The 27,673-nt window shown below is 40.3% G+C and overlaps 2 protein-coding genes across 2 annotated transcripts; both read left to right on the plus strand.

Annotated features, from left to right (window-relative positions):
* Positions 1-811: 811 nt before the first annotated feature.
* LOC104114604 (DNA damage-repair/toleration protein DRT100-like) lies at positions 812-2,306 on the plus strand. Its single transcript, XM_009625086.4, has one exon. The coding sequence runs from the start codon at positions 962-964 to the stop codon at positions 2,066-2,068; it is 1,107 nt and encodes a 368-aa protein (XP_009623381.1). The 5' UTR covers positions 812-961; the 3' UTR covers positions 2,069-2,306.
* A 20,852-nt stretch (positions 2,307-23,158) lies between these two features.
* On the plus strand, positions 23,159-23,731 carry LOC138908789 (uncharacterized). The gene has a single exon (XM_070199487.1). It carries the CDS (start codon positions 23,159-23,161, stop codon positions 23,729-23,731), a length of 573 nt encoding a protein of 190 aa, XP_070055588.1.
* The last annotated feature ends 3,942 nt before the right edge of the window (positions 23,732-27,673 follow it).

Raw genomic sequence — 27,673 nt, forward strand, 5'->3', positions numbered from 1 at the left:
TAATTTAGGCTCGAGACATGGCGGCAAGGGATCGAAATCGAGACAAAAAGCTCCACCGGGCCAGAATCTGGAGGCTTGACGTCTGCCCTCGAGAATGTCGAGGTCATGGTCCCGGAATCGGTCCTAACCTCGAACGACTTCGAAGAACATTGTCAAACAATCAAGCATCGCCAACGGAAAGCCGAAATATCCGTGACCGGCCGAATATCGCGGAGGGGATTTCGGCACATATCGATAAGGAACCGACAATCAGTAAATCAGAAGATTTTTTTACCTTTTATAGAGTTATACCTAAAGTAGGACTCCTCTACTATATAAAGGGGATCTAATAATTCATGAAGCACATTGTAACACGCACTCAAAAACAGTATATTATTATTTTCTCTCTAGCTCTTACTCTTTTTCATTTATGCTGGTTGTGGTGAGCCGGGCTCGAGAGCGAATATTTCACTAAGGCTGAAACTATCCAACTCGTGTGGTTTGAATTTGTTTTATCTTTGTTTGTTCAATAGTAACTTAATTTATCGCTTTGTATCAAGTTAATCCGCGTATCCTTGAAATCACTTACAAATTTAATTGTTATCCGATTTTGAGGGCAACCTATATATACGCAAAATACATGCAACTATTTACCCTCTTAAGACTGACTGAGTCACATTTCATCAGCAATAAAAGGGTTTTAATCTGACGTACAGTTAGGCCAACCAACTTCTTGGATTGAAAAAAAAGAGGGGGAAAAAGTACATTGAATTAAAATCTGAAGGAAGAAATAAAAATAAATTAATTGAGGAGAAAAGAAGAGTAATATGGCAATTCATTTATATATTTCTATATATAACATCTCATTCTCCCACTTCCATGTATTAGAAGAGAAAAAACACTTGTATATAGACACATACAAAATATATACATATAGAGAGAAGAAAAGAATTGTAGTGCTGCATTTCTGGAGAGAGGCGAAATGGGTCTTACCGGAGTAACATTCTTGGTCACTCTGATGTTGCTGACCGCCGTCACTATTCCGGCAAATGGTTGCTCGCCGGCAGACCAAGCAGCATTAATGAACTTCAAAGCAGCACTTAACGAGCCATATTTGGGCATTTTCAACACATGGACGGGCACCAACTGTTGCCAGGGTTGGAACGGTGTTAGCTGTGACCCGAATACTCAACGGGTCGCCGACATTGTTCTTCGGGGCGAATCCGAAGACCCGATTTACGAGAAAGCCGGCCGGTCTGGTTACATGACCGGTTCACTCTCCCCCTCCCTCTGCAAACTCGATGGCCTTACTACCCTCATCGTCGCCGACTGGAAAGGCATCTCCAGCGAAATTCCGGCTTGTCTCACGTCGTTAAAAAATCTCCGTATAGTTGATCTCATCGGAAACAAAATCACCGGCCAAATTCCGGCGAACATCGGTCAGCTAAGTAAACTCGCCGTCCTTAACCTCGCCGATAATCAAATCTCCGGCTCAATCCCCGGCTCAATTGTCAATCTCGGCAAATTAATGCACCTTGAGCTTAGCAACAATCAAATCTCCGGCGAAATTCCGTCCGATATCGGGAAACTCAGCATGATGAGTAGAGCACTACTCAACAAGAACAAACTCACCGGTTCAATCCCGAACTCAATCTCCAAACTCTACCGGTTAGCCGATCTCGATTTATCAATGAACCAAATTACCGGTTCAATCCCAGCCCAGCTCGGTTCAATGCCTGTTCTCTCAACCCTAAACCTAGACTCCAACCAACTCTCCGGTTCAATTCCCAAAAATCTACTCAGTAGCCCCGGTTTAAACATCCTTAACTTAAGTAGAAACTCATTAGAAGGATTATTACCCGATGTTTTTGGTTCAAAAACATATTTTACGCATCTCGATTTATCGTACAACAATCTTAGGGGTTCAATTCCTAAATCCTTGGCTTCAGCTAAGTACATTGGTCATTTGGATTTGAGCTACAATCACCTTTGCGGCCCGATTCCAAACGGGTCTCCATTCGATCATCTAGAAGCTTCATCTTTCTCTAACAACGATTGTTTGTGTGGATCGCCATTACGTACTTGTTAATTTCTTTGTTGAGGGTTTAATTATGGTTTGTAATTAATCGTATTATCGGTTGATTACACATAATTGTATTATGCTGTAATGGTAAAATCTTTCTTCGTAGTGTGCTTAGCTTAATTACTGAAAGTGTAAACCCATAAATTATTGCTAAGCAACGGTTATGAGGTCGCATCATGCATGCACGTGAAGATGTGTAAAAGTTTCCAGGAAAAATATCTAAGAAAATTGTATGCTTTTATTATTTGTAAATCTCCCGAACTTTTCTTTCCTCAATAATTTGCTATCGATTTGTACCCTTCATGATTCTTTTAACCTGTTTGACTGGATACGAAGTTTAAGAAAAAATAAAGACTTTTAAAATTTATAGTCTTAAACAAGTCAAAAAGGGGCCAGAGTATTTATGTGGTTATAAAAGATTCTCATTAAGGGTAGAATCGTAAGTTTAAACTAAATTGTTTCCAAATTTAGAAATTGGTCATTCTTTTTAAAACGAACCAAAAATTAAATAGGTTCACGTAAACTAGAACGGAAGAAGTATTATTTAAAGTGAGCATTCGAGTTTTTTTTTTTTATATATAAAAGATTTCTGCTTTTTCCTCTTTTAGCCAAATAGTTCGTGCACAACTGAACTGATGCAAGAAAGTTGAAAATTAATTTCAAACAACGATATGATATTATCTGTGACTTGCAAAATTTTGCACTTTATAGATAACCTTCTTTCAGACAATTAAACTCAAAAAGTTATGTTTCTTTATACTTTTTTTTGGGGAAGATTAAGACCCAAGCTATTTGGATACTGTTGGTCTGTGAACATTATGATTTGATGGCATATCATCAGATAATTTATTACGGACAAGACAGGAAGAGAAAAAATACAAGATCAATAAACTGAAATTTGAAAGGAAATGTTAGTTAGGTCATATGAATTATGATTTAAATGATATCATTGCTTAGTAGGAAAATGCATTAAGTGCTTGCTCAATGCCGTCGGCAGGAATCTGGTTGGTAGCCCTCATATATTTAGCCGAGGCGGACGTAGCCTTTTGGCTATAGATTCACCTGCAGAAATTAAAGACTTAATAAAATATTACATTTCAAATTAGAGGTATTCATGGTTCGATTTGGATCATTTTTTTCTAAAAAGAAACAAAATCAAGTAAGTCGATTTTTCAAATATTAGAACCAAACCAAATCAATTAAGTTATTTTTTTATCGATTCAGTGAATGTCGGGTTTTCGATTTTTTCGATTATTTATCTATTTTTTCTTAAATATGAGACATACACTACCAAATACATATTCCGTCGACCACATTTTCAACATAACACTATCAAACCAATTGCTCTTTGAGAAATCTATTATTTACCAAGATATATTGATGATAATTGAACCGAATAGTGATGAATAATTTAGGACTCAATTAAAAATAAATTATTTTTAAAATGAAATAAATTCTTGTACTTAGAAAAAGAAAACTACCAATCAAACTAGAATGTAAAGGCAAAGAACTAGAATATTATAATAACAAAGAACTAGACTAAAAGTGCAAACTATTATAATGTAGCATAAAACTTTAGAAACTTTGTATAAAAGATACATATATATAGGTGTAATGATAAATTTTAAATAGCTACTTTTATATTCTGTTTGGTTCAATTTTTTTCGGTTATTTTTTAATTAAAACCAAAATCAGACCAAATTTGGTCGGTTTTTAAAATTCAAAACTAAAACCAAACCAAACCGAAAAGGTATCAATTTTTTAGTCGGTTTGGTTCCATTTTTCGGGTTTTTATGAATACCCCTATTTCAAATCATAAATTTAGTTGTACAATAAGTTCAGTGTATAGCTGAATCCATTCAGTTTAAATTCTAAATTCACCTTTTATAATTAGTTGAAATAAAAAAAATTATTTAAAATTATAGTTAACATTTTACACTGATTTTAATAAGCCATTTGGTTTATTTATGCCGCTAAATTAGACTTACTATAATCAATTATATGTTGTTAAAGTCGTTTTAACTTGGAAGTGAAAAATATTTATACACGTCACTGCATTAAACCCTTTATAGGAAAAATAAAACCAAAAGAGCGGCGGGTAAGACGAAAAGGCAATTGATGGGAGTGAATCCTGCTTAAAGGTGGTATAGAATAAAGAAAGGTAATTCTAAACAAAATCACAATGGTAGTATATAACTCTAATTAGATCAAGTTCTAAACAAAATCACAGTCGTAGCCAAGATCGAGCTCGAGATCCATAGACCGATCAAGATCGAGATCATCCAAGATCGAACTCGAGACCCGGAGACCGATCAAGGTCGAGATCGGCCAAAATCGAGATCGAACAAATAGAGACCAATCAAGATCGAGATCAAGCCAAGAAAAAAACTGTTATAACCGCAATTAGGGGGAGAATCTCGGTGAAAACTATGGCACAAATCAAGGAGAGACTAATTAATTAATCTATCATGGGATCCCCACTATGTATTTTTAATTATATCCAAAATAGAATTTTTCCACTATATTAAGGGTTGTTATCATTTGTACAAGGGGGTCAGATTCATTGAGATTTACAGAACATAAAGCAAATACTATCCTTTTCTAGGCTTTGATATTTAGTCATATTGTTCCTCTATCAATCACTCTGCATTCAATTTGAAGGTGATAAAACTTGAAGGCTTAGGCTAACTAATTCATTCGGTTTGCATTCATTTTTCTTTTACAGCTAATTTTGATATTCATTTACTTATTTTTCTCAATTTGTACCAAGTTATACCATGTATCCTTAGAACTACGTATAAATTCAATTGCTATCCATTTTTCGGGTAAACAGTTTGGTGCCCACCGTGGGGCTAAGGATAATAGTGATTATTTGATACAAATCTCTGTAAAACACGCTATTTTACATTTGCTCTTGGAAGTATCTTTAATTTCAGGCTAAAAATGACGAACTCTCAATTAATGGCCGTACTTATCGACAACAAATCTGGCCATCAAGATGAGAATAACAACGTGACGCCCGGGGATGAAAGGCCACCCGTTGACCCCGTTGGAACTCAGGCCGTGGATCCAATTGATGTTAATTCGCATGTGGCCATTGAAGCGAACCAACATTCCGACCCCGAAAACAGCATTCATGATGGAACTCGATCTGCAATTCGAAATACCCAAAATGTTGGAGAAGACGGGATCAACCTTTGTATAATTTTCGAAATGTTGCAAGCTCAACAGGTAGCGATAGCTCAGTTGCAGAGCCAAACCCAGGCACCGAGCAGGCCTGAGCCCGGTCCACCCCAAGAAGTCACCCAAAGAACGGGGCCAACTATAGTAAGGTCAAATGAACAAGAATCGGGGACTAACCCTGAAATTATGAAGATGCTCAAGGAACTGACAAAACGGATAGAGTCAGGAGAAAAGAGGATTGAAGAAAACGACAAGAAAGTAGAAACTTATAACTCCAGGGTTGATCTGATTTCGGGGGCACCACCAATATTGAAGGGTTTGGATTCCAAAAAGTTGGCACAAAAGCCTTTCCCCCTAGCGCAACTCCCAAACCGATCCCTAAGAAGTTCTGCATGCCCGAGATTCCTAAATATAATAAAACGACCGACCCCAACAAACATGTCACCTCTTACACGTGTGCTATTAAAGAGAACGATCTAGAGGACGACGAGATCGAATCCGTATTATTAAAGAAATTTCGGGGAAACCCTGTCAAAAGGAGCAATGATATGGTATCATAATTTACCACCAAACTCTATCGATTCTTTTGCCATGCTTGCAGATTCTTTTGTAAAAGCACACGCCGGAGCCATAAAGGTCAAGACCAGAAAGTCAGACATTTTCAAGGTAAGGCAAAAAGATAGCGAGATGCTAAGAAATTTGTATCTCGTTTCCAAATGAAACGAATGGATCTACCATCGGTCATGGACGATTGGGCCATTCAAGCTTTCACTCAAGGACTAAACGAACGAAGCTCAGTGGCTTCACAGCAGTTAAAGTAGAACTTGATTGAGTTCCCGACTGTTACCTGGGCCGATGTACATAATCGATATCAATCGAAGATTAGAGTCAAAGACGACCAGTTGGGGGCCCCTTATGGATCCGTTACCAAAAAGGACATCGATCGAGAATCGAGGATGAACAGAGACCAATACCGGCCGTATAATAGAGATCGTAGGGGCAGCGGACCAGGGCATAACTCCGTACGAGGTGAAAGGAGAAGTGATCGAGGCCAAGGGTATCGAGGGTTGATGAGCAAGAATAGTTTCGACAGGCATACCGGACCTAAGAGGAACCGCGATTGTCAGAGTATAACTTCAACATTGATGCATCCGCCATCGTATCGACTATCGGATGCATCAAAGATACTAAATGGCCTCGACCTTTGCAGACCGATCCAGCCCAGAGAAATCCCAATCAAATGTGCAAGTATCATGGCACTCATGGCCACATAACGGAAGATTGCAAGCAGTTGAGGGAAGAAGTAGCCCGGTTATTCAATGAAGGGCACCTTCGAGAGTTTTTAAGTGATCAGACAAAGAATGTTACACCCCATATTTTCGTACGTGAAAGTACACCATAAGTAAATTGATAGAAGCTCGGAAATGAGATGGTACATCCCGCATTTTCGTATGTTAAAGTTTCGTCGTAAGTTAATCGACGTAAATTCGGGAATGAGATTATTTTAAGATTATAAGCATTATGCTATTTCAAATAAGTGACGAGTAAATTCGTGAAGGTAAGAAGGTAAGCAAATCGAAGAAAATGAATTCCGTTTAAGTTTGACATTTTGGGATAAAATACGACCCGAGCTAAAATACCTGGTATTTATGGACTAGTACCATACAAGGTACCACATGACCATGATAGTACGGTGTATAAAGTATATTAAAAGTGAGTAGTATTTTAAGTAATTTGAGATAATTTTTAATTATGTGGATAATCAGGTAATTATTAATTTTAGTGGGAGATTAATAATTAATTAAGGAATTAATTGGATAAATTTGGATAAGACTAACCCCCTCCCCATCGTGGCAGCAAACCCACCCCTAATAAATGATTCATAATGTCATTTGGTAACGTGGCAAAGTTTGAGAACTCTTTGGTTAAAGTATTAGAAATAATCTATATAATATTCTATAACTTATAAGATATGTTTGATCTTAAAAATGGATAACTCTTTTACCAATTATAATCTTGATTCCTAGACTTGCTTAAGCTCACGGGTGAAGCTCAAGAATTTCAAGAGTCACCTTATTCACTACAAGACTTCTAATTCACAAAGGAACGTGAATTAGCATTTAGCAAAGTAGCGGATTTTGAGCAAAGAATTTCATACAAAGTTACATTGCGTAATAGCAACGGGATTTGCAATTCTAAGAGAGCACTGTACAATCTTTCTCACGAACATCATACGGATTTTTCCCTACTTCGTTCCGCCGTTACGTGTTGTCGCAATCAACGGATGTTAAAGGGATTGTCAAGAAAATCAGTTCAGGTATGTTAAGGTTATCCCTTCTTTCCTTTTGGCATGATCTATACGACACGAACGAAATGAGTAAACGCATAATTTTCATAAATGACTCTACTTATAGAAGTATTAGGGGTGTCTATATTCTTGATTCACCATGTGAATTATTTTTATATCTTCTGTTCATGGGTCTTAGAAAAATACGTATTTGATAAAATTTATCCGACATGCATATTATTTTTATGACATTCCGAGAAAATCTTATTAACGTATTTCTTATGCATTTCATGCATTTATATATGTACATTGACCCATGACCAGATGGCGTTATATACGCGTATATTATATGTATATGGGATATGGAAAAAGGTTATGGTGTTATATACGCACCACCACCCGATCAGCTGGTATAGGTTGATGATTTGCCCACAGTGGCCGAAATGATATGATGGGATGCCCTCAGAGGCTTGATGATGTTATAAACGCATATACCTATACATGGTATGATATTTATACGCATATGCATGACATTATAAAAATGAAATAATTCACAGAGCTATGCAGACGTACATGTCGAGTCTTTTACTCCATGTTTCTCTCATGTCTATTATTTATTGATTTTTATTCCTTACATACTCGGTACATTATTTGTACTGACGTCCATTTTGCCTGGGGACGTTGCGTTTCATGCCCGCAGGTCCCGATAGACAGATCGAGAGTCCTCCAAGTAGGCGATCAGCTAAGCAGAAGATGTTGGTGCACTCCATTTACTCCGGAGTTACTTGTTTGGTTAGTATGATTTAGATGTATATTGTTTGGTATGACGGGGCTCTGTCCCGACCTTTATGACATTTCTATACCCTTAGAGGCTTGTAGACATATGTCGTGTACGTGAAAGATTGTACGGCCTTGTCGGCCTATGTTTTGAGTTTATAAATGATTATGTTGGCCTATTAGGCCTGTGTGTCATGTGTATATGATGATGTAAAAAGAAAGATACGTTACGTTGGTACTCGGTTGAGTAAGGTACTGGGTGCCCGTCACGGCCCATCGGATTGGGTTGTGACAAAGAATCACTTCAAAAATAGAAAGTTCAATAGACAAAACGAGCAAGAAGAGTCGCAACACATTATCCACATGATTATCAGAGGGGTCGATGTTCCCCAAGGGCCAGTGTTTAAATGCACTAAGGTGTCGATTATAAGGGAGAAGTGATCTCGAGCTCAGGATTACATACCAAAAGGAACCTTGTCCTTCAATGACAAAGACGCAGAAGGAATCATGCAGCCCCATAACGATGCACTGGTAATATCTGTACTCATGAATAAAACTCAAGTTAAGCGTGTGTTGATTGATCCAGGTAGTTCGGCCAACATCATTCGATCGAGGGTCGTAGAGCAACTCGGTCTACAAGACCAGGTCATGCCCGCGGACCTGGTACTGAACGGATTCAACATGGCATGTGAAACTACTAAGGGCGAGATAACTCTACCAGTAAACGTGGCCGGGACCATCCAAGAAATGAAGTTCCACGTGATCGAGGGCGACATGAGGTATAACGCCTTGTTCGGGAGACCATGGATCCACAACATGAGAGCAGTACCCTCGACCCTACACCAGGTTCTAAAATTCCTAACACCAGAGGGAATCAAAATAATCTACGGGGAACAACCTGCAGCAAAGAAAATATTTGCCATTGACGAAGTGACTCCGATATCGTCACTCTCATCGGCAAAGAGATCAAATTAGAAGGGAAAACAAGATACCAAATAGCAATCACAAATGCCGACCTCGGTCCAACTAGAGAAGCAGGAGATTGAAGAAGATAATGATTATGGGGTCCCTCGATCCTTCATAGTCCCCGATGATTCCGACGCTACCAAATCAACGGTTGAAGAACTGGAGCAAATCACACTAATCAAACATCTGCCCGAACGAAAGGTATACCTGGGCATGGAGTTAAATTCCGAGCTCAGGAAAAAGCTTATTCAATTTCTTATAGCTAACATGGATTATTTCGCTTGGTCTCATCTTGACATGACGGGGATCCCACCGAAAATCACCACCCATAGACTGAGCTTGGATCCGAAGTTCCATCCGGTAAAGCAAAAAAGAAGACCCCAGTCCGAGGTCAAACATGCTTTCGTCAAAGACGAGGTAACCAAGCTTCTTAAAATAGGGTCAATCCGTGAGGTAAAATACCCTGGATGGTTAGCAAACATAGTAGTAGTGCCTAAAAAAGGAAACAAGCTTAGAATGTGTGTAGATTACAAATAGCTGAATAAAGCATGCCCCAAGGATTCTTTTCCTTTGCCTAATATCGATCGCATGATCGATGCTACGGCCGGCCACAAGATCCTCAATTTTCTCGATGCCTATTCTGGGAACGATCAGATACAAATGAGCCCGGATGATCAAGAAAAGACCTCGTTCATCACTAAGTATGGTACATACTGCTACAATGTAATACCATTTGGATTAAAAAATGTTGGTGCCACTTATTAACGCCTAGTAAATCGGATGATCGAAGATCAAATAGAAAAATCTATGGACGTTTACATCGATGACATGCTAGTTAAGTCCCTGCGAGCAGAGGACCATTTAAAGCACTTACAGGAAACTCTCAGTATATTGAAGAAGTACAACATGAAGCTAAACCCGGAAAAATATGCATTCGGGGTTGGGTCAGGCAAATTTCTCAGATTCATGGTATCTAAACGAGGAATCGAGATCAATCCCGACAAGATCAAAGCTATCGATGGCATCACCGTGGTAGACAACGTAAAGGCCGTGCAGAGGTTAACTGGGCGCATGGCCGCCCTGGGAGATTTATCTCAAGGTCCTCCAATAAAGGCCACCAATTTTTCTCGTTGCTAAAAAAGAAAAATATTTTCACATGGACCTTGGAATGACACCATGCCTTGGAAGAGCTTAAACGGTACTTATCGAGCCCACCGCTGCTTCACACGCCAAAGGGGACGAATAGCTTTACTTATATTTGGCAGTATCTGAGGTAGTGGTAAGTGGAGTCCTAGTCCAAGAAGAACGAGGTACGCAGTTTCCCATTTATTATGTCAGCCGGACCTTAGGTGAGGCCGAAACTAGATATCCCCACCTAGAAAAATTGGCGCTCGCTTTGATAAGCGCCTCTAGGAAACTAAAACTATACTTTCAATCTCACCCCATATGTGTCGTAACAACTTACCCACTTCGAAATATTTTGCATAAACCCGAACTTTCGGGACGGTTAGCCAAATGGGCCATAGAAATCAGCGGGTATGATATCGAATATCGACCCCGAACAACAATTAAGTCTTAAATTTTGGCAGACTTCGTGGATGATTTCACTCCGGCCCTAGCACCCGAGGTGGAAAGAGAACTATTGATAAATTCGGGTACGTCCTCAAGAATCTGGGCCCTCTTCACGGACGGTGCTTCGAACACAAAAGGGTCCGGGCTCGGCATCGTACTAAAATCACCCACAGGTAATGTAGTTAGACAGTCTATCAGAACTACAAAATTGACTAACAATGAGGACGAGTTTGAGGCCATGATTGTAGGTCTCGAACTAGCTAGAAGCTTAGGAGAAGAGGTCATAGAGGCTAAGTATGATTCCCTCCTCGTGGTAAACCAAGTTAACGGGACTTTTGAAGTCTGAGAAGACCGAATGCAGAGGTACTTGGATAAACTACAGGTGACCCTACATCGATTTAAGGAATGCACCTTGCAACATGTACCTTGAGAACAGAACAGCGAGGTCGGCACTCTTGCAAACTTAGGTTCATCGGCCGAAGATGACGAACTCAACTCAGGGATCGTCGTACAACTCATGAGATCGGTAATTGAAAAAGGTCACGCCGAGATAAACTCCACAAGTTTAACCTGGGATTGGAGAAACAAATACATAGAATACTTAAAGAACGGGAAGCTTCCATCAGATCCAAAGGAGTCGAGAGCTCTGCGCACAAAGGCAGAACGATTCACTTTGTCCGAAGACGGAACGCTATTTAGAAGGACGTTCGATGGACCATTGGCAATATGTTTGGGACCGGGAGATACCGACTACATCCTACGGGAAATTCACGAGGGCACTTGTGGAAATCATTCTGGTACCGATTCGCTGGTCCACAAAGTAATTAGAGCAGGATACTATTGGACCGATATGGGCAAGGATGCAAGGGAATTCGTTCAAAAATGAGACAAATGCCAAAGTCACGCGCCCGTGATTCATCAACCCGGGGAACTACTCCACTCGGTCCTGTCCCCATGGCCCTTCATGAAATGGGGAATGGACATCGTTGGCCCTCTCCCATCGGCCCCAAGTAAGGTTCAGTTTATTTTGTTTATGACTGATTATTTTTTAAAATGGGTTGAAGCACAGGCTTTCGGGAAAGTCAGAGAAAAGGAAGTCATAGACTTCATTTGGAACCACATCATATGTCAATTTGGGATGCCCTACGAGATTGTATGTGATAATGGAAAATAATTCATCGGCAGCAAAGTAACTAAATTTCTCGAGGATCACAAGATCAAAAGGATCCTATCAACACCTTATCATCCCAGCGGGAACGGACAAGCCGAATCGGCCAACAAAACCATCATCCAAAATCTTAATAAGAGATTGACTGATGCCAAAGGAAAAAGGAGAGAAATACTACCCGAGCTTCTATGGGCATACCGTACAACATCGAAATCCAGTACCGAAGCAACACTGTACTCGTTAGTTTATGGCGCCAAAGCTATGATCCCGGTCGAGGTCAGAGAACCTAGTGTCAGGTTTCGATACGCAACAGAGGAGTCGAATAACGAGACCATGAATACGAGCCTAGAATTGTTGGATGAAAGACACGAAGCCGCTCTCTTCCGATTGGCCACCCAAAAACAGCGGATCGAAAGGTACTACAAATCGAATAGCCAATCTTCGACATTTTAACATCGGGGACTTGCTGCTAAGAAAAGTCACCCTCAATACCCGAAATCCGAATGAAGAGAAACTGGGCCCTAATTGGGAAGGACCGTATCGGGTTCTCGAAATCATCAGACAAGGATCCTATAAGCTCGGCACGATAAACGGCGAACAACTGTCGAGCAATTGGAACGTATCACACCTAAAATGATACTACTGCTGAGGTACGGCCCCTCCTATTTTCATTTATATTTTAAACTAACCCTTGCAGGTGTTGGACCAGAAACAACGATGGACTCTTCGACGCGAAGCCTTTAGGTCTGAAAGCACGCATTGCACTCTTTTTCTCTTAGACCAGTTTTGCCCCAAATAGGTTTCCGGTGAGGTTTTTAATGAGGCAACCATTGATCATGCTAATTTAGAATAATTCAATAGTATCCGAGGCTTCTTTATAATCAACCTTGAATACTGGGGGGCATCTCGAATATCAACTTTGATGCGAGGAAGTTACTTCATGGAAGCAGGGTCTCGATAGGAAAAATTTGTAAGGGCCAAACGGTCGAACGAACCATGCCCGCATAGTTTGCTCGAGCCCTGGCACAGAACACGTACGCATGTATAATCATTTATAAAGAGAAATATTTTTTTCTTTACCAATATCTCGTGCCTTAGAATTTTTTTTTCTACTTTACAATTTCATACTCTCGATCTATTATGTAAACATACTTAAGGGCCGACCATGACCAGAGTTCGGATGATTACCCCCGTGCTCGGGGACTGTCGTCCGAAAAATAAACGAGATGGAATTATTAAAATTCCGAGATCATAAGACCTTTTAGGAAACCCTTGATTTTTATAGGCCACGGCCACCCCACTCGGGGACTGACACTTCAGGCAAGCTCGAAGTAAAACGGGAAAATAAATACAAGGGGAAAATCCCGAACTAAAGAGGGTACGACCAAATTAACACGGATCAGAGACGTCCGAATCCCGTAACAAAACAGGCCTTCGAATTCTTTCATAAACTGGTTAAAAAGGCTACCCCCGACAAAATCATAAAATACTTCGATAATATCAAGCCTCAAAAACTCTAATGAGTAAAAAATTGTTCGAACTCTCGAACGATTCCTTATTTCATGTTAAGGCATTACAAGCTTTTTGCAAATACAAATGATAAAAAAAATTTTCAAGACGAAAAGGGAAAAAAGCCATAAACAATCTTTTTACAAAAGTCTAAGGGCTATTTTTTGCTTTGAGTTCGAGAGACCATCCTCGCTCAAATAAAAAACCTAAGGGTTACCTTACTTCGAGTTCGAGCAAACATTCACTTGATCATAAAGTCTAAGGGCTATACTAGTTCAGTTTCAATCAAATTGTCTAAACCTCGGGCCTTAGAATACAACTTCATAATTTTATAAGGCAGAAAGGAAGAAAGTTTATATATATATATATATATGTGTGTGTGTGTGTGTATCAAAACTCATTTACAAGGGCAGCATGACCCGATCAAATCTCTCTACAAAAGACCGAAACGGTCTTAAAAGAAATACAAAAAATACTAATCCTAAAGGACTTAGTCTTCTACGGGAGCAGCATCTTCACCCTCGAGGCCTCCTTCACTTTCATATCCGCTCATACTCCTAGAATCATCATCATCAGGAAAGGCCAACACTCTGGTTTCGGCTCCAAGCTCCTTAGCATTCTAAATCTCGGTTGTAAGGTCGAAGACACGAGCATGGATCTCCTCGAGAGTCTCCCATCGAGACTGGTATTTAGCATGCTCGGCAACCCAGTTTGATCGAGCCTGAGCAGCCACGACAACCTCCTTTGCTCGAACCTGAGCAGCTTCAGCATCGGACCGATAGACGACCACCATTGCATCAGCATTAGCCTTGGCCATTTCGACTTCTGATTTGGCCGTTGCAAGTTCTGTGGCCAGCCTCTCTCGATCAGAAGTTGTTGAACCCAACCGAAACTGGAATTCCTCGATTTTCTTAGCTTGTACCAAGACCTTATATTTCAAGCTTCGGAGTTGGGTCTCAGCCAAGGCCAGTTGAGCTCGGGCAACCTCCTTTTCTGAGGCAAGGCGGTCCATGTTCTTCCTCCATACCTCGACCTCCGCTTTCACTGCGTCCACTTTCCCACGAAGCTACTTGATTACATCGAGCTTAACTGAACCTGTGGGACCAAACTGTTAGCCATCACGCCTGAGTTAGTGTCATTAACTTCAAATATTCTTTTTACCTGCTCGGCCAGATCAACTTGTTCTTTCTGAGCTGCTTCTAGCTCAGCCCAAAGTCCTTTTGCTTCCCCTTCTCTCTGCTCACTGAGAAGCTTGAAGGCATCTCTCTCCTTAGTAATCCCTCAGTTTTCGGCTTCGTACCGGCTCAGTTCCCCTCGGGATCAGAAGAAAGCCTCATGATGAAGCACAGAAGCCTACAAAAATAAAAATAAGGAATTATACACGGGAAGAAAAATAGAAGTATGAAAATTGGCAAAGAAAATATGAATTTACTCGGTTCAGGGCCTGTTGGTCTTCGTTGAAAAGACAAGGCGCTCCCACCTCGCCCAAGCTTTTCTTCGGAGCCTCCAAGTTACTCAGACCGGTGACAGCTTCTACCCCAATAAAATAACCACGGAAAGGATCTTCCTCTCCATGGGCTCCCTCCCCGTGAAAAGTCTCCACGGCCTGAGCGTCGCGTATCATCGACTGGGAAAATGAAGGAAACGAGGGGGAATCCTCGATCTCTATTTTCTCAAGTAGGCCTTCTGGGGCGCCACCTCTGTCTTGGGGAGCCTCAAGCCCGGTATCTGCACTGGCATCCACCGCTTCTTTAATGGTTTTTTTGCCCCGAGGTATAGCATCTTCGGTTCCCCTCGGCTCGAGAACTTGGGCTGAAGTCTCATCCTCGACCTTATCAAGCCCAGATGGAGCAGTATCAACTCCCACCAGTTCCGAAGTTTTTCGAATCTCGGTGCTAACTCCCGCACGGGCCACCAGCCTGGAATCATCTTCTTCTTCTTCTTCCCTTAGTCTTTGGACTGACTCCATATTCAGTGGGATTGTGTTCCCCTTGGGTTTACGGGCTATTCTCTTCTTGGGTTTTTGACCCTCGGAGTTTGAGGCCCTTTTTATCTTATTCTCCTTCATCGGTTTCGAAATAGGTGGTAAAACTTCTTCATCACCGGACAGGGGTCTCATAGTCGCATTCTTTCAGAGACCTACAAAAGGAGAAAGTAAATAAACTCATGTTTGGAAAGATGCTTGAACGATAGGCAAATCGGTAAATCAGGAAGAAGGCTTACCATGAGTACGAGCCTCCCACTGGCCCTTTGACAAATCGTGCCATGCGCGCTCGGTGTATGTTGACGTTGAAACCAGGCTCCTGACCCAGTTCTCGAGGTGGGGAACCGTACCTGGCATCCAAGCAACGGCTGCATCCAGAAAAATAGTGATAAGAAAGGATGAAGAAGTAAAAAAAACGAACAGAAATTAAAGACGGAATCATACTTACGTTTCATATTCCATTTCTCAAGAAATGACATGCTCTCAGTCAGGATTGGGTCTGTGGTCTTCACCCAAACAAACCGGCCCATCCAGCCCCGATCTTTATCTTCATCTATACTCGAGATGAGCACCTTGGTGGCCCGGCGTTGAAGCTTTATCAGCCCACCTCGATAGAGTCGAGGGCTATATAATCTTATGAGGTGGTCAAGGGTGAAGGGAAGCCCGTCGATTTTTCTCACGAAGAAACAAAGCAGTATCACGATCATCCAGAAAGAAGGGTGAATTTGGCCGAGGGTCACCTGGTATTTCTTGCAGAAGTCTACGATGATCGGATCGAGGGGACCCAGCGTGAAAGGATAAGTGTAAACACTCAGAAACCCTTCCACGTGGGTGGTGATCGCTTCTTCCGGTGCCGGTATCACAACTTCTTTATTTTCCCAGTTGTAATATTTCTTCACCAGATCAAGGAGGCTTTTGGATATCGAGCATATATATCTCGATACCGGCTTGCATTGACCAGGAACCGATGAGGGTTTCTTGACCTTAAAGTCGGAATCAATGACATACACCCCGGGAATAAGTTCTTCAGGGCGTGGCTCCACCACTGGTTTCTCGCCGGCCGACCGAGATGAGGAAGCATCTTCTTTCTGCGAAACAATTTTAGATGTTTTGGCCATTTAGTTTTTGTAGGCAAAGAAGAATGGAGATTGAAGTATTTGGTATTTTAGGAAGAACAAGCAAAGAAACTCAAAAACCTGAAGAGAGAATGCTTTGGAGAAGGCAAAGAACTATGAAGATTGGAGTGAAAAAGATTTGAAAGTAAAAGCTTGAAATAATGAAGAAAGGGGCTATTTATCGGTTTCACAATGACAGTTCAAAACTGGTAGTGGCCGACCATTGACTGACGCGCATTTAATGCATTGGCAACTGAACCGACGGGACGTTTGTCGCATATGTCACAATCGAGCTCGTCGTTGATTTCATTTCTCATCTAGCCGGAGTTTGAAAATTCATATCGTTTCTCGCTATCTTCTTTTCAAGAAATGAGGGGACTATTTGTATACGGTCAAAACTGAGTTTGCCCTTCGAGATTGGAACATGATGGACCGAAGTTTATCATTGTAATATCGAGCCATAATGCGAAGTTAGGTTGTCGAGCTCGAGCCCTAGAGACCGATCAAGATCGAGATTGGCCATGATCGAGCTCGAGACCCAGAGATCGATCAAGATCGAGCTCGAGATCCGGAGAGCGATCAAGATCGAGCTCGAGACCCGGAGACCGATCAAGGTCGATATCGGCCAAAATTGAGGTCGAACAAATAGAGACCAATCAAGATCGAGATCGAGCCAAGAAACAAAAAAGCCGTTATAGCCGCAATTAGGGGGAGAATCTCGGCGGAAACCATGGCACAAATCAAGGAGAGACTAATTAATTAATCTATCATGGGATCCCCACTATGTATTTTTAATTATATCCAAAATAGGATTTTTTTCACTATATTAAGGGTTGTTATCATTTGTAAAAGGGGTCAGATTCATTGAGATTTACAGAACATAAAGCAAATACTATTCTTTTCTAGGCTTTGATATTTAGTCATATTGTTCCTCTATCAATCACTCTCCATTTAATTTGAATGTGATAAAACTTGAAGGCTTAGACTAACTAATTTATTCGGTTTGTATTCATTTTTCTTTTACAGCTAATTTCGATATTCATTTACTTATTTTTCTCAATTTGTACCAAGTTATACCACGTATCCTTAGAACTATGTATAAATTTAACTGTTATCCGTTTTTCCGATAAATAGTAGTATATAACTCTAATTAGATCATAATAAGATTCGATTTCAGTATTTCATATTTAATAGTGTGCATGAATCATTTGGGATGTAAACGATATAAGGAGAAAAAAAAGTATTTTGACAACACTTTAATAGGGATAATCTTGAATAAGTAGTTCTTTTTGTGTGTTTTTACTGGGTTGAGTCTGTCTCACATGGTTTGTCTAGTGCGGTTATATCCTCTGTGTGGTTTGCAGGTTATTATATATGGGGGTTTACCCAGTGCTCACCCGAACGGCTATCGCACGTGGCTTGCCTAGTGCGGTTTAAATCTCTTATGTGGTTTGCAGGCTATTACACATGGGGTTACCCAGTGCACACAGAGTGCTCACCCGAACGGCAGAGATTGTGACAGAGGTTGTAGCGACGGCGGATTTTCCTCTTACCAAAAAAAATACTAGGGATAATTTCGTACATAAAAAATGAAGCCATAGTTAAGAGACAAAACATGCATAGGAAAGAATCTTCAGGATAACTTTCTAACTGAAATTAAGTAAAATAAGCAAACAATTACGCGTCAATCATTGAGGTGGCTATATGAATTTCGATCCATTTTGCTCCATGTAATGCTTCTCAGTCCCAAAGTTCAAATAAAAAAACATTGACAGAGAAGAATTAGGGGCATCACATGCAATCTTAAGAGAGGACCAATGTGCCAAGCAATTAAGAAAATGACAGATGAGTACAGGAAAAGCAGAGGGGAAGAGGAACAGAGGTCAAGTTGTTGCTGAGCAAATGCATGTTCCCAAACCCAACCCCATGCATGTGACTTGCCTAGAATATCAAACTATGCACGATTTTAGGGGTCCACTCACTAAATACCCCCACTTAAAATCCATGGCTCACAATAACCAATACAAAGTTAGTACTACTATTAAAACACATTTATCCAAATAGAATATTTTGTAATCAACAGCAGAACTTAAAATCAGCTGCCTCAATGCATAAGCAGCTTCTTGGTTGCACCTACTTTCTACTCCAGTGCAACACATAAATGCAAAGCCTGAAAAGATTGGTAGTAACAGTTATGGAACATTTAAAGACACACCAGGATAATAAATTCTCTGGTCACGAACTTTTTATCACTTTCTTTCAGCAACATTAGTTATACAAATTCCAAAAGAAAAAAGTGAAAAATGAGAGAAAAGGAAAATATATACAAACAGAGCAGTTTCTTTTATGGTACTTGAAAGTAGAACTTTTAGTCTCTTTTACATGATTTTCTGTCTTCCGAAAAGATAAAAACACTCACTCACTCAGAAAGGAAGAAATAATTTCACGCTTCGAAAGAGTGGTGGGAGCACCATTTATTCACCGCTTTAGAGTCTAGATTCAACCAGAATTTCACGTGTTAGTCATACGCACAACATACTCAATTGCTGTTGGAGTTGAAGTAAGAAAGCAGCCCGATTACAAGCAGGCCAATCTGAAACTCATCCCACATGACTTATTGGGCCACATTATATTTATTTTGTATAACAGGCTACTAGGCCCAATTCTGGGAAGTAAGCCCATTTGTTGTATATAGCTTTAACTAGTGTAAGCGTACAGACATTAAATTCTTTAACTGACTAAAAATGAAATAATATCTCTCTTCTCTCTCTTCCTTCTCTCGTGTGGTGAATTACATGTTTCAATCTCTGTATTAATCTCATCAAGTTAACATGGTATCAGAGCGGTGATTCCGTTCCTGTTCATTTCTAGCTTTCTCGCGATGTTATCCTCATCTATGTCACGACCCAAAATCCAACTAGTCGTGATGGCACCTAACCCAACCCGTTAGGTAAGCCGATTACCAACTAACCAATTTCAATAATAATTATTAAAGCAATTTAAGTGAATAAAGGTCTTAATCTTGTACAATCCCCAAGAACTGGTAGTACAAATCATGAGTTTCTAAGAATAGAGTATACAAAGCGAAAATGGAATAAATACATAGTATGTTTGAATAATACATAAACAGAGTTTTTATAAATCTAAGGCTACCCTGAACAAGAAGCAGCTACAACAGAAACGCATGTACATCTTCAAGCCCCGCAACCATCGAGCACAGCAACATCAGCAGCCAACATCTGCACACAATGTGCAGAAGTGTAGTATCAATACAACCGACCCCATGTACTGAGTAAGTAACAAACCTAGCCGTAGGTTGAAAGTAGTGACGAGCTTCTACCAAGGTCGGGTCCAAAATCAATAGTTCACAACAGTCCATAACAGCATAAAGAAAATAATACCAGAAGTAACTCAGAGATAAAATGTTCAGCCAAATCATGATTTCAAAAATAATAGTTCTTCCTTTCAAATCCATCAGTGAAAACTCAAATCTTTTGCCGGAGTTGACAATAATATAAATAGTTTGAAAACAATAAATTTCTCCCAAAATCTTGTCAATAATAAATAAGATGTTTCATTTTCCTTCCGGATAACCCGTATAAAAACAAATGCATCACTATGCCCATCTGTAAAAAATGTGTGAAAAATCATGAATGATGTGATGCAGTACAACACGAGAAAATACATCTCTATGCAGGTATATCATGTGTGCATGCCAATGTGATACAAATTAATGATAAAATCATAAACATCCCCTCGGGCAGAACATCACTTATATACAGCCCCTCGGGCAAACCTCACAGTCACTCATGCCACTCGGGTATACCTCACAATCACTCTTGCCACTCGGGCATACCTCACAATCACTTTTGCCACTCGGGCATACCTCACAATCACTCTTGCCACTCGGGCATACCTCACAATCACTCATGCCTCACAGTCACTCGGCACTCGGCACTCGCACTCAGTAGGTACCTGCGCTCACTTGGGGTGTGTACAGACTCCGGAGGGGATCCTTCAGCCCAAGCGCTATATCAAGCCAAATCATGGCATAAATCACTCAGGCCCTCGGCCTATATCAAACATGTCGCGACGTGCAGCCCGATCCCATAAATATGTAACATGTTGCGGCGTGCAGTCCGATCCCATAAATATCCTCACAAATCAGGCTCTTGGCCTCACTCAATCATCAATTTCTCCAGTCTCTTGGGCTCACCATGTCATGAAAAAAATAATATCCCAAAAATGATGATATGATGTATCAATACATAATAACAGAGACTGAGATATGATATACAATGAAATGAATATGACTGAGTATAAATTTCAATTTAACACAATAATTCACAGCAATATGACCTCTGTGGGTCCCAATAATACTGGCACATAGCCTTAACATGATTTTTAATATGCTTTTCAGCTCAATTTCTTTAACTCATAGAACCGCATGGAAAATGCCAAGATTATTTAACTATAAAATTTCACAGAAATAATTATGTCGCAATTTCTATAGTACACGCACACATGCCCGTCACCTAGCATGTGAGTCACCTCCCAACAATTCACAAAATACATATATTCAGGGTTCATACCCTCAACTCCAAGATTAGAAGAGTTACTTACCTCGAACAAGCCGAATCCAATGTCGAGCAAGCTAAAAAATACTCCAGAAATTCTATTATGCGCGTATCAACTCTCGAACGGCTTGAATCTACCACAATTAATTTGATTCAGTCCACACAATATATAGGAATTAATTCCATATCAAAATACTAATATTTTCTACAAAATCTTAAAATCTGACGAAACTCACAAAATACGACAACACATCCAATTACAAGTTCAACCATACTAATTTCACTCAAATCCGACTCCAAATCGGTATTCAAACTTGAAAATTTTATTTTGTGATATTATAGAAATTTTCTTCTATTTCTCTTGAAGATTCAATAATCTTACACCAAAAATGAAGATTAATTCATGGAATATAATCACAAGGGAGTTAAGAACACTTATCCCAAGTTGTGTGAAAAATTTCCTCTACAAAATCGCCCAACCCGAGCTCCAAAATCCGAAAATGGGTGAAAATATTGAACCCTCGAATTTTAAGGTTCTGCCCCAGCGATTTCCGCATCTGCGGACAAGATTTGTGCACCTGAACATCTGCTTGTGCGAGCAAAATGTCGCATTTACGGACTCCACTCGCCTGCCCAGTTTCCGCTTCTGCGCGCATATATCCGCATATGCGCTCACGCAGGTGCGGAATTTTCCCTCGCACCTGCGACCAATGCCTCACAGCCCTCTACCCGCATTTGCGCTCCTTCTCGCGCAGGTGCGATTTCGCACCTGCGAAGCATCTTCCGCACATGCGTACCTCACTTCAGCGCACCCCTGCTCGCACTTGCGAGCCCGCACCTGCGACTACTTTTCGGCAGGTGCGATTACACCAGAAGGCTTCAGTTCCAGCAGTCTTCGAAATTCAAAAATCAATTCGTTAACCATCCGAAACTCACCCGAGGCCCTCGGATCCCCGTCCGAACATACCAACAAGTTTCACAATATAACACGGACCTACTCGAGGCCTCAAATCATACCTAACAACCTCAAAAATACGAACTACACACGGATTCAAGCCTAATAAATTTTTAAATTTCCAAATTCTACAAACGACACCGAAACACATCAAATCACGTCCGATTGACCTCAAATTTTGTAAACAAGTCATATTTCATATTACGGACCTATTTCAATTTTCAGAATTGGATTCCGACCCCTATATCAAAAAGTCAACCCCCGGTCAAACTTCCCAAATATTTAACTTTCGACAATTCAAGCCAAATTCCACTATGGACCTCTAAATAATTTTTCGGACACGCTCCTAAGTCCAAAATCACCATACGGAGCTATTAAAAATCATCAAAATTCTATTCCGGGGTCGTCTACATATAAGTCGATATCCGATCACTATCCTAACTTAAGCTTTAAACCTTGAAACTATGTGTTCTAATTCATTCCATAACCTCACTGGACCCGAACCAATTACCCCAGTAATTCACACAATAACTGTAAAGTATAATTTGAGCAGTAAATGGGAAAATGGGGTTGTAATACTCAAAACGACCGGCCGGGTCGTTACAATCTATTATCATCAAAGTTTCTCAATTTTTGTGGTGCTTTATGGTTTTCCGATCGTCGTCAAAGTTCTTAGTTTTTTGCTTTGGATGTGTCAATTTCGGCAGATTTTCAGCTAAATTTCAGTGGATTGAAGTCGTTTTGAAGTTGTTTCAAAAGCTTTTTAGTGGATTGCTTCAGTTCTTCGATTAAGGTTTACCGTTGGTTCCTTTATGAGTGCAAATTTGGGGTTTTCAATAAATTTCAAGGCATTCATCGTCTTTAGGTCGCAAAGACGACGGGTACACTCGTTCCTTGTCATATCTACTGATTGCTCTGTTGTGTTCATCTAAGTGTTGGTATTTTGCTCTTTGTTTTTGAATAAGTGTAGTATTTTGCTCTTTGTTTGATTGTGCTTCACAATATGGTGAACCCTAATGCCGAGCCTTCATCAGTTTCTTCAAATTTCGCACTTGATTCCTCGAGCCCTCTTTTTCTCCTTTCCTCTGATGTACCTGGTGTCTCACTTGTCACTGTGCCATTCTCTGATATTGGTTTTGGTGGATGGAGACATAGCATGATTGTCTCTTTGTCCGCTAGAAATAAGATAGGCTTCATCGATGGTTCATGTACCAAGCCACCTGAGAATTCTCCCCAGTTTAAACAGTGGGACCGTTGTAATAACATGATCATTTCCTGGTTGACCAATTCCTTATCACCTGATATAGCTGAGAGCGTCCAGTATTCTGATACTGCAGAAAGTATTTGGACTCAACTTAATCGAAGGTATGGAACAGTAAATGACACCAAGGTTTTTGAAATTAAGAATGAATTGGCTTCAACTAATCAGGGGTCACTGGACATAGAATCATACTTTAATAAGCTGAAAAAGTTATGGGGTGAACTTAGGTTCATGCGTGCTTCTCGTGGGAGTTCATGCACCTGTTCTGCCAAGTCTGAACTTCAGAGAGAGGATGATGAGAACAAATTACACTAGTTTCTTATAGGGCTCAACGAGATATATGTTGGAGTTAGGAGCAATCTCTTTATGATGCAGCATCCTCCATCTCTTGATACTGCTTATAGTATCCTTATTCAAGATGAGAGACAAAGACAAGTGTCATCTCCATCCCAATTTAGTGTTGATTCTGCTTCCTTCAATGTTCACCTCACCAACAAAGTTTCAAGTTCTCTTAATCCTCATTCCACTAACAAGTTTCCAGGTCCACCCACTAGACAGTTCAATCAGAGGATTAATTTTGATCAGAATAAATCAAGTGCGGTGTGTAGATACTGCAAGAAACTTAGACATCCTGTTGAGAAGTGTTACAGACTTCATGGTTTTCCATCTTGTTTCAAATTCACCAAGGATTGGAGGATTGCGTCAAATGTAGAGGTACAAGGTCCCAATGTTGATTTTGAAGGTAATCATTCTCAAGCTGAGGGTTCAACTGATCAAGGATCTTTGGTTCCTGGTCTTTCTAAAGACTAGTACACCCAGCTCATGCTTCTGCTTCAGTTTGTGCCACAACTTTCAGAATCTTTGCCACAATCCAGTCTTATGGCCTCTGCCAATTTTGCTGGTATACTCACTCCTTCTGATTCTGTTAAGAATGTCTCTTATGGTGCTTGCATGTTGACTAAAGTACATGATTGCATTTGGATTATAGATTCTGGAGCTACTGACCACATAACCTCTAATAAGGACCTTCTCTTTGATATCAAACCTCTAGTTATACCTTACCTAGTCACTTTACCTAATGGGTACAAAGTCAAAGTCACTTGCACTGGTTCCCTTCATTTTCTTTCTTTTACACTTCATCATGTTCTTTATGTCCCTAGCTTTCATTACAATCTTATCTCTGTGTCTTAGCTTGTCTCTCAGTTAGATTGCATTGTTCTATTTGCTAAGTTTGCATGTTTGATACATGCCCCTTCACTGAAGAGGTCATTGGTCTTTGGTAAACTTGAGCATGGACTCTACAGGCTTGTGCATTCCTCTACTTCTTCAAAGTCTGATGCTCTTGCTTCTGCATCCAGTTCTGCTTTTTCTTCTTCTTTACCTTCTGATTCTATTCATTGTAAATACCATGCTCCATTAGCTTCTGATTCAGTTACTAATTCTCATTGTATATATCATTCTGGTTTGAATAAAATGGAGCTTTTATGGCATCATATATTGGGGCACATGCCCTTTGCTAGAATGAGGGAAATCTCTGATTTGCCCTGTAAATTTTCTACAAAATAACCCTTTACTTGTACTATTTGTCCCTTAGCTAGACAATATGGGTTACCCTTCCCTGATAGCTCCATTAAGACTACACATTATTTTCATCTAGTTCATGTGGATACTTGGGGTCCCTATGGTTGCCCTACCTATAATGGTTGCAAATACTTCTTGACTATAGTGGATGACTTTACTAGATCTACTTTGACTCATTTCATGGGGTCCAAGAGCAATGCCTTTTCTTTAATCAAAACTTTTGTTACCATGGTAAAAACACAATTCAACACCACTATCCAAATTATTAGAAGTGACAATGCTTTTGAACTTGGCTCTAGTAATTCTTCTAGGGAGTTCTTTGTTGAAACTGGGATTATTCATCAAACATCTTGTTCTCACACTCCACAACAAAATAGTGTAGTAGAGAGAAAACATAGGTATTTACTAGGGACCTCTAGAGCTCTTCCTTTTCAGTCCAAACTACCTCTCATGTTTTGGGGGGATTGTGTACTTACTGCCATATATCTAATTTATAGATTTCCTTCCAAACTTCTTCAGAAGAAATCACCTTTTGAATTACTATTTGGGCAGCCTCCTTTCTATTCTCACTTCAAAACATTCGGATGCCTATGTTTCTCAACAGTTCCTAAGTGCTATCGGAACAAATTTCGGCCTAGAGCTGAACCTTATAGTTTTCTGGGATATCACCTCACTAAAAAGGGGTATAAGCTTTACAACCTCACTACTAAGCTCACTCTAGTATCTACAGATGTGATTTTTTATGAGTACATATTTCCTTTTGCATCATCTCATACTTCTCCATCTACTGTCTTCCATGCTCCTTCTTCCTCTTACCTTTATGATCCCTCCACTCCTTCATGTCCTGATACTTCCACTCCTTCCTTTCCTGCTCCTTCCTCTCCTTCTTCTTCATTTCCCTTTCATTATTCTCATGAACCTGTCTCTTCTCCTAGCTCCCCTGCTCCTTCTTTTACTGCTTTCTCCCCTGTCCTTAGGAGGTCTGCCATGACCCATACTCTCCTTACTCATCTCCAATAATTTGCCTGTGATCTCCCTCCTTCCTTATGTGGTTCCAGTTCTACTTTTGCATGCCTTCATAACTTAGTTGACACTGCTGAAGTTGAGCCTCATTCCTATCAACAAGTTGTGTCTACTCCTGCATGGCAAGAGGCTATAAGAAAGGAATTTGAAGCTCTCAAGGCTAATCACACTTGGTCGATAGTTGAATTGCATGTTGGGAAGAAACCAATTGAGTGCAAATGGGTCTATAAAATCAAATACAAGGCTCGTGGGACTGTGGAGATATATAAGGCTAGGCTAGTTGTTAGGGGTGACACTCAAGTTGAAGGTGTAGATTTCAATGAGACATTCTCTCCTGTTGTAAAGCTTCCCCCTGGATTGTGTGCCACTTCATCTTCTGATTCCTCATCTCCTTTGATCTGCCATCTCCAAAAATCCTTGTATGGGTTGAGACAGGCATCCAGGAGTACCATTGTGAAGATGTGAGTTTTGTCACTTTCCCCCTTGATTTGAATCACAAGTTGAAGGCTGATATGGGTGAACTTCTGCCATCTCCTGAGCAGTATAGAAGTCTGGTGGGTAAACCTAACTTTCTTACCCATACCATGCCTGATTTATCATTTGTAGTGCAGCATCTGAGTCAGTTTCTTCAGAGCCCATTTTTTTCCCATATGCATGTTGCTTTACACATTCTCAGGTACCTTAAGGGGTCCTCTGATGTTGGAGTGTTCATCAGTAGCTCTCCTAATCTCTCCTTATCTGCATATTGTGACATTGACTGGGCTGCATGCCCAGACACCAGGAGGTCAGTCACTGGTTTCTGCATTTTATTAGGTGATTCATTTGTTGGCTGGAAGGCAAAAAAACAACATATTGTGTCTCTTTCTTTAGCTGAGGCTGAATACAGAGCCATCAGTAAAGTTGTAGCTGAGTTGGTTTGGGTTGTGCGACTACTATTTGATTTTGGAAATGTTGTTCCTGTTGTTGTTCCTGTTTTCTGTGATAACCAAGCAGCAATACATATTGCTAAAAATCCTGTTTTCCATGAGCGAACCAAGCACATTGAGGTCGACTGCTATTTCATTAGAACCAAGCTTGGTGAAGGTTTGATTGCTTTGCATCATGTTCTCACTTCCTCTCAGCTAGCTTATGTCTTTACCAAGCCTCTTACACGTCTGGCCCATCATTCTCTCTTGCTCAAGTTGGGTGTGCAGTCACCCTCCAACTTGCGGGGGTGTTGGAGTTGAAGAAAGAAAGCAGCACAATCATACGCAGGCCCAATCTGAAGCTCATCCCACATGACTTATTGGGCCACATTATATTTATTTGTATAACAGGCTACTAGACCCAATTCTGGGAAGTAAGCCCATTTGTTGTATATAGTTTAACTAGTGTAAGTATACAGACACTCAATTCTTTAACTGACTGAAAATGAAATAATATATCTCTTCTCTCTTCCTTCTCTCGTATGGTGAATTACATGTTTCAATCTCTTATGTATTAATCTAATCAAGTTAACAATTGCAGGATCAACTGCCTATAACTAGTAATCCTGTCGGGTTTAACTTCTTCCCCCGACAGTGTAAAAGTTGTTTGTGTAATAAGTTAAATTAATAAATTGAAAAAATAAGACAAATAACATTCTATAACAAGTTAAATTGCACGAATCGTGTG

This window comes from Nicotiana tomentosiformis, chromosome 1, assembly GCF_000390325.3.
Source record: "Nicotiana tomentosiformis chromosome 1, ASM39032v3, whole genome shotgun sequence".
NCBI lineage: Eukaryota > Viridiplantae > Streptophyta > Magnoliopsida > Solanales > Solanaceae > Nicotiana > Nicotiana tomentosiformis.

Coding starts and splice junctions, on each gene's coding strand:
- LOC104114604 (XM_009625086.4), top strand. CDS start 962: ATGGGTCTTACCGGAGTAACATTCTTGGTCACTCTGATGTTGCTGACC.
- LOC138908789 (XM_070199487.1), top strand. CDS start 23,159: ATGGTGAACCCTAATGCCGAGCCTTCATCAGTTTCTTCAAATTTCGCA.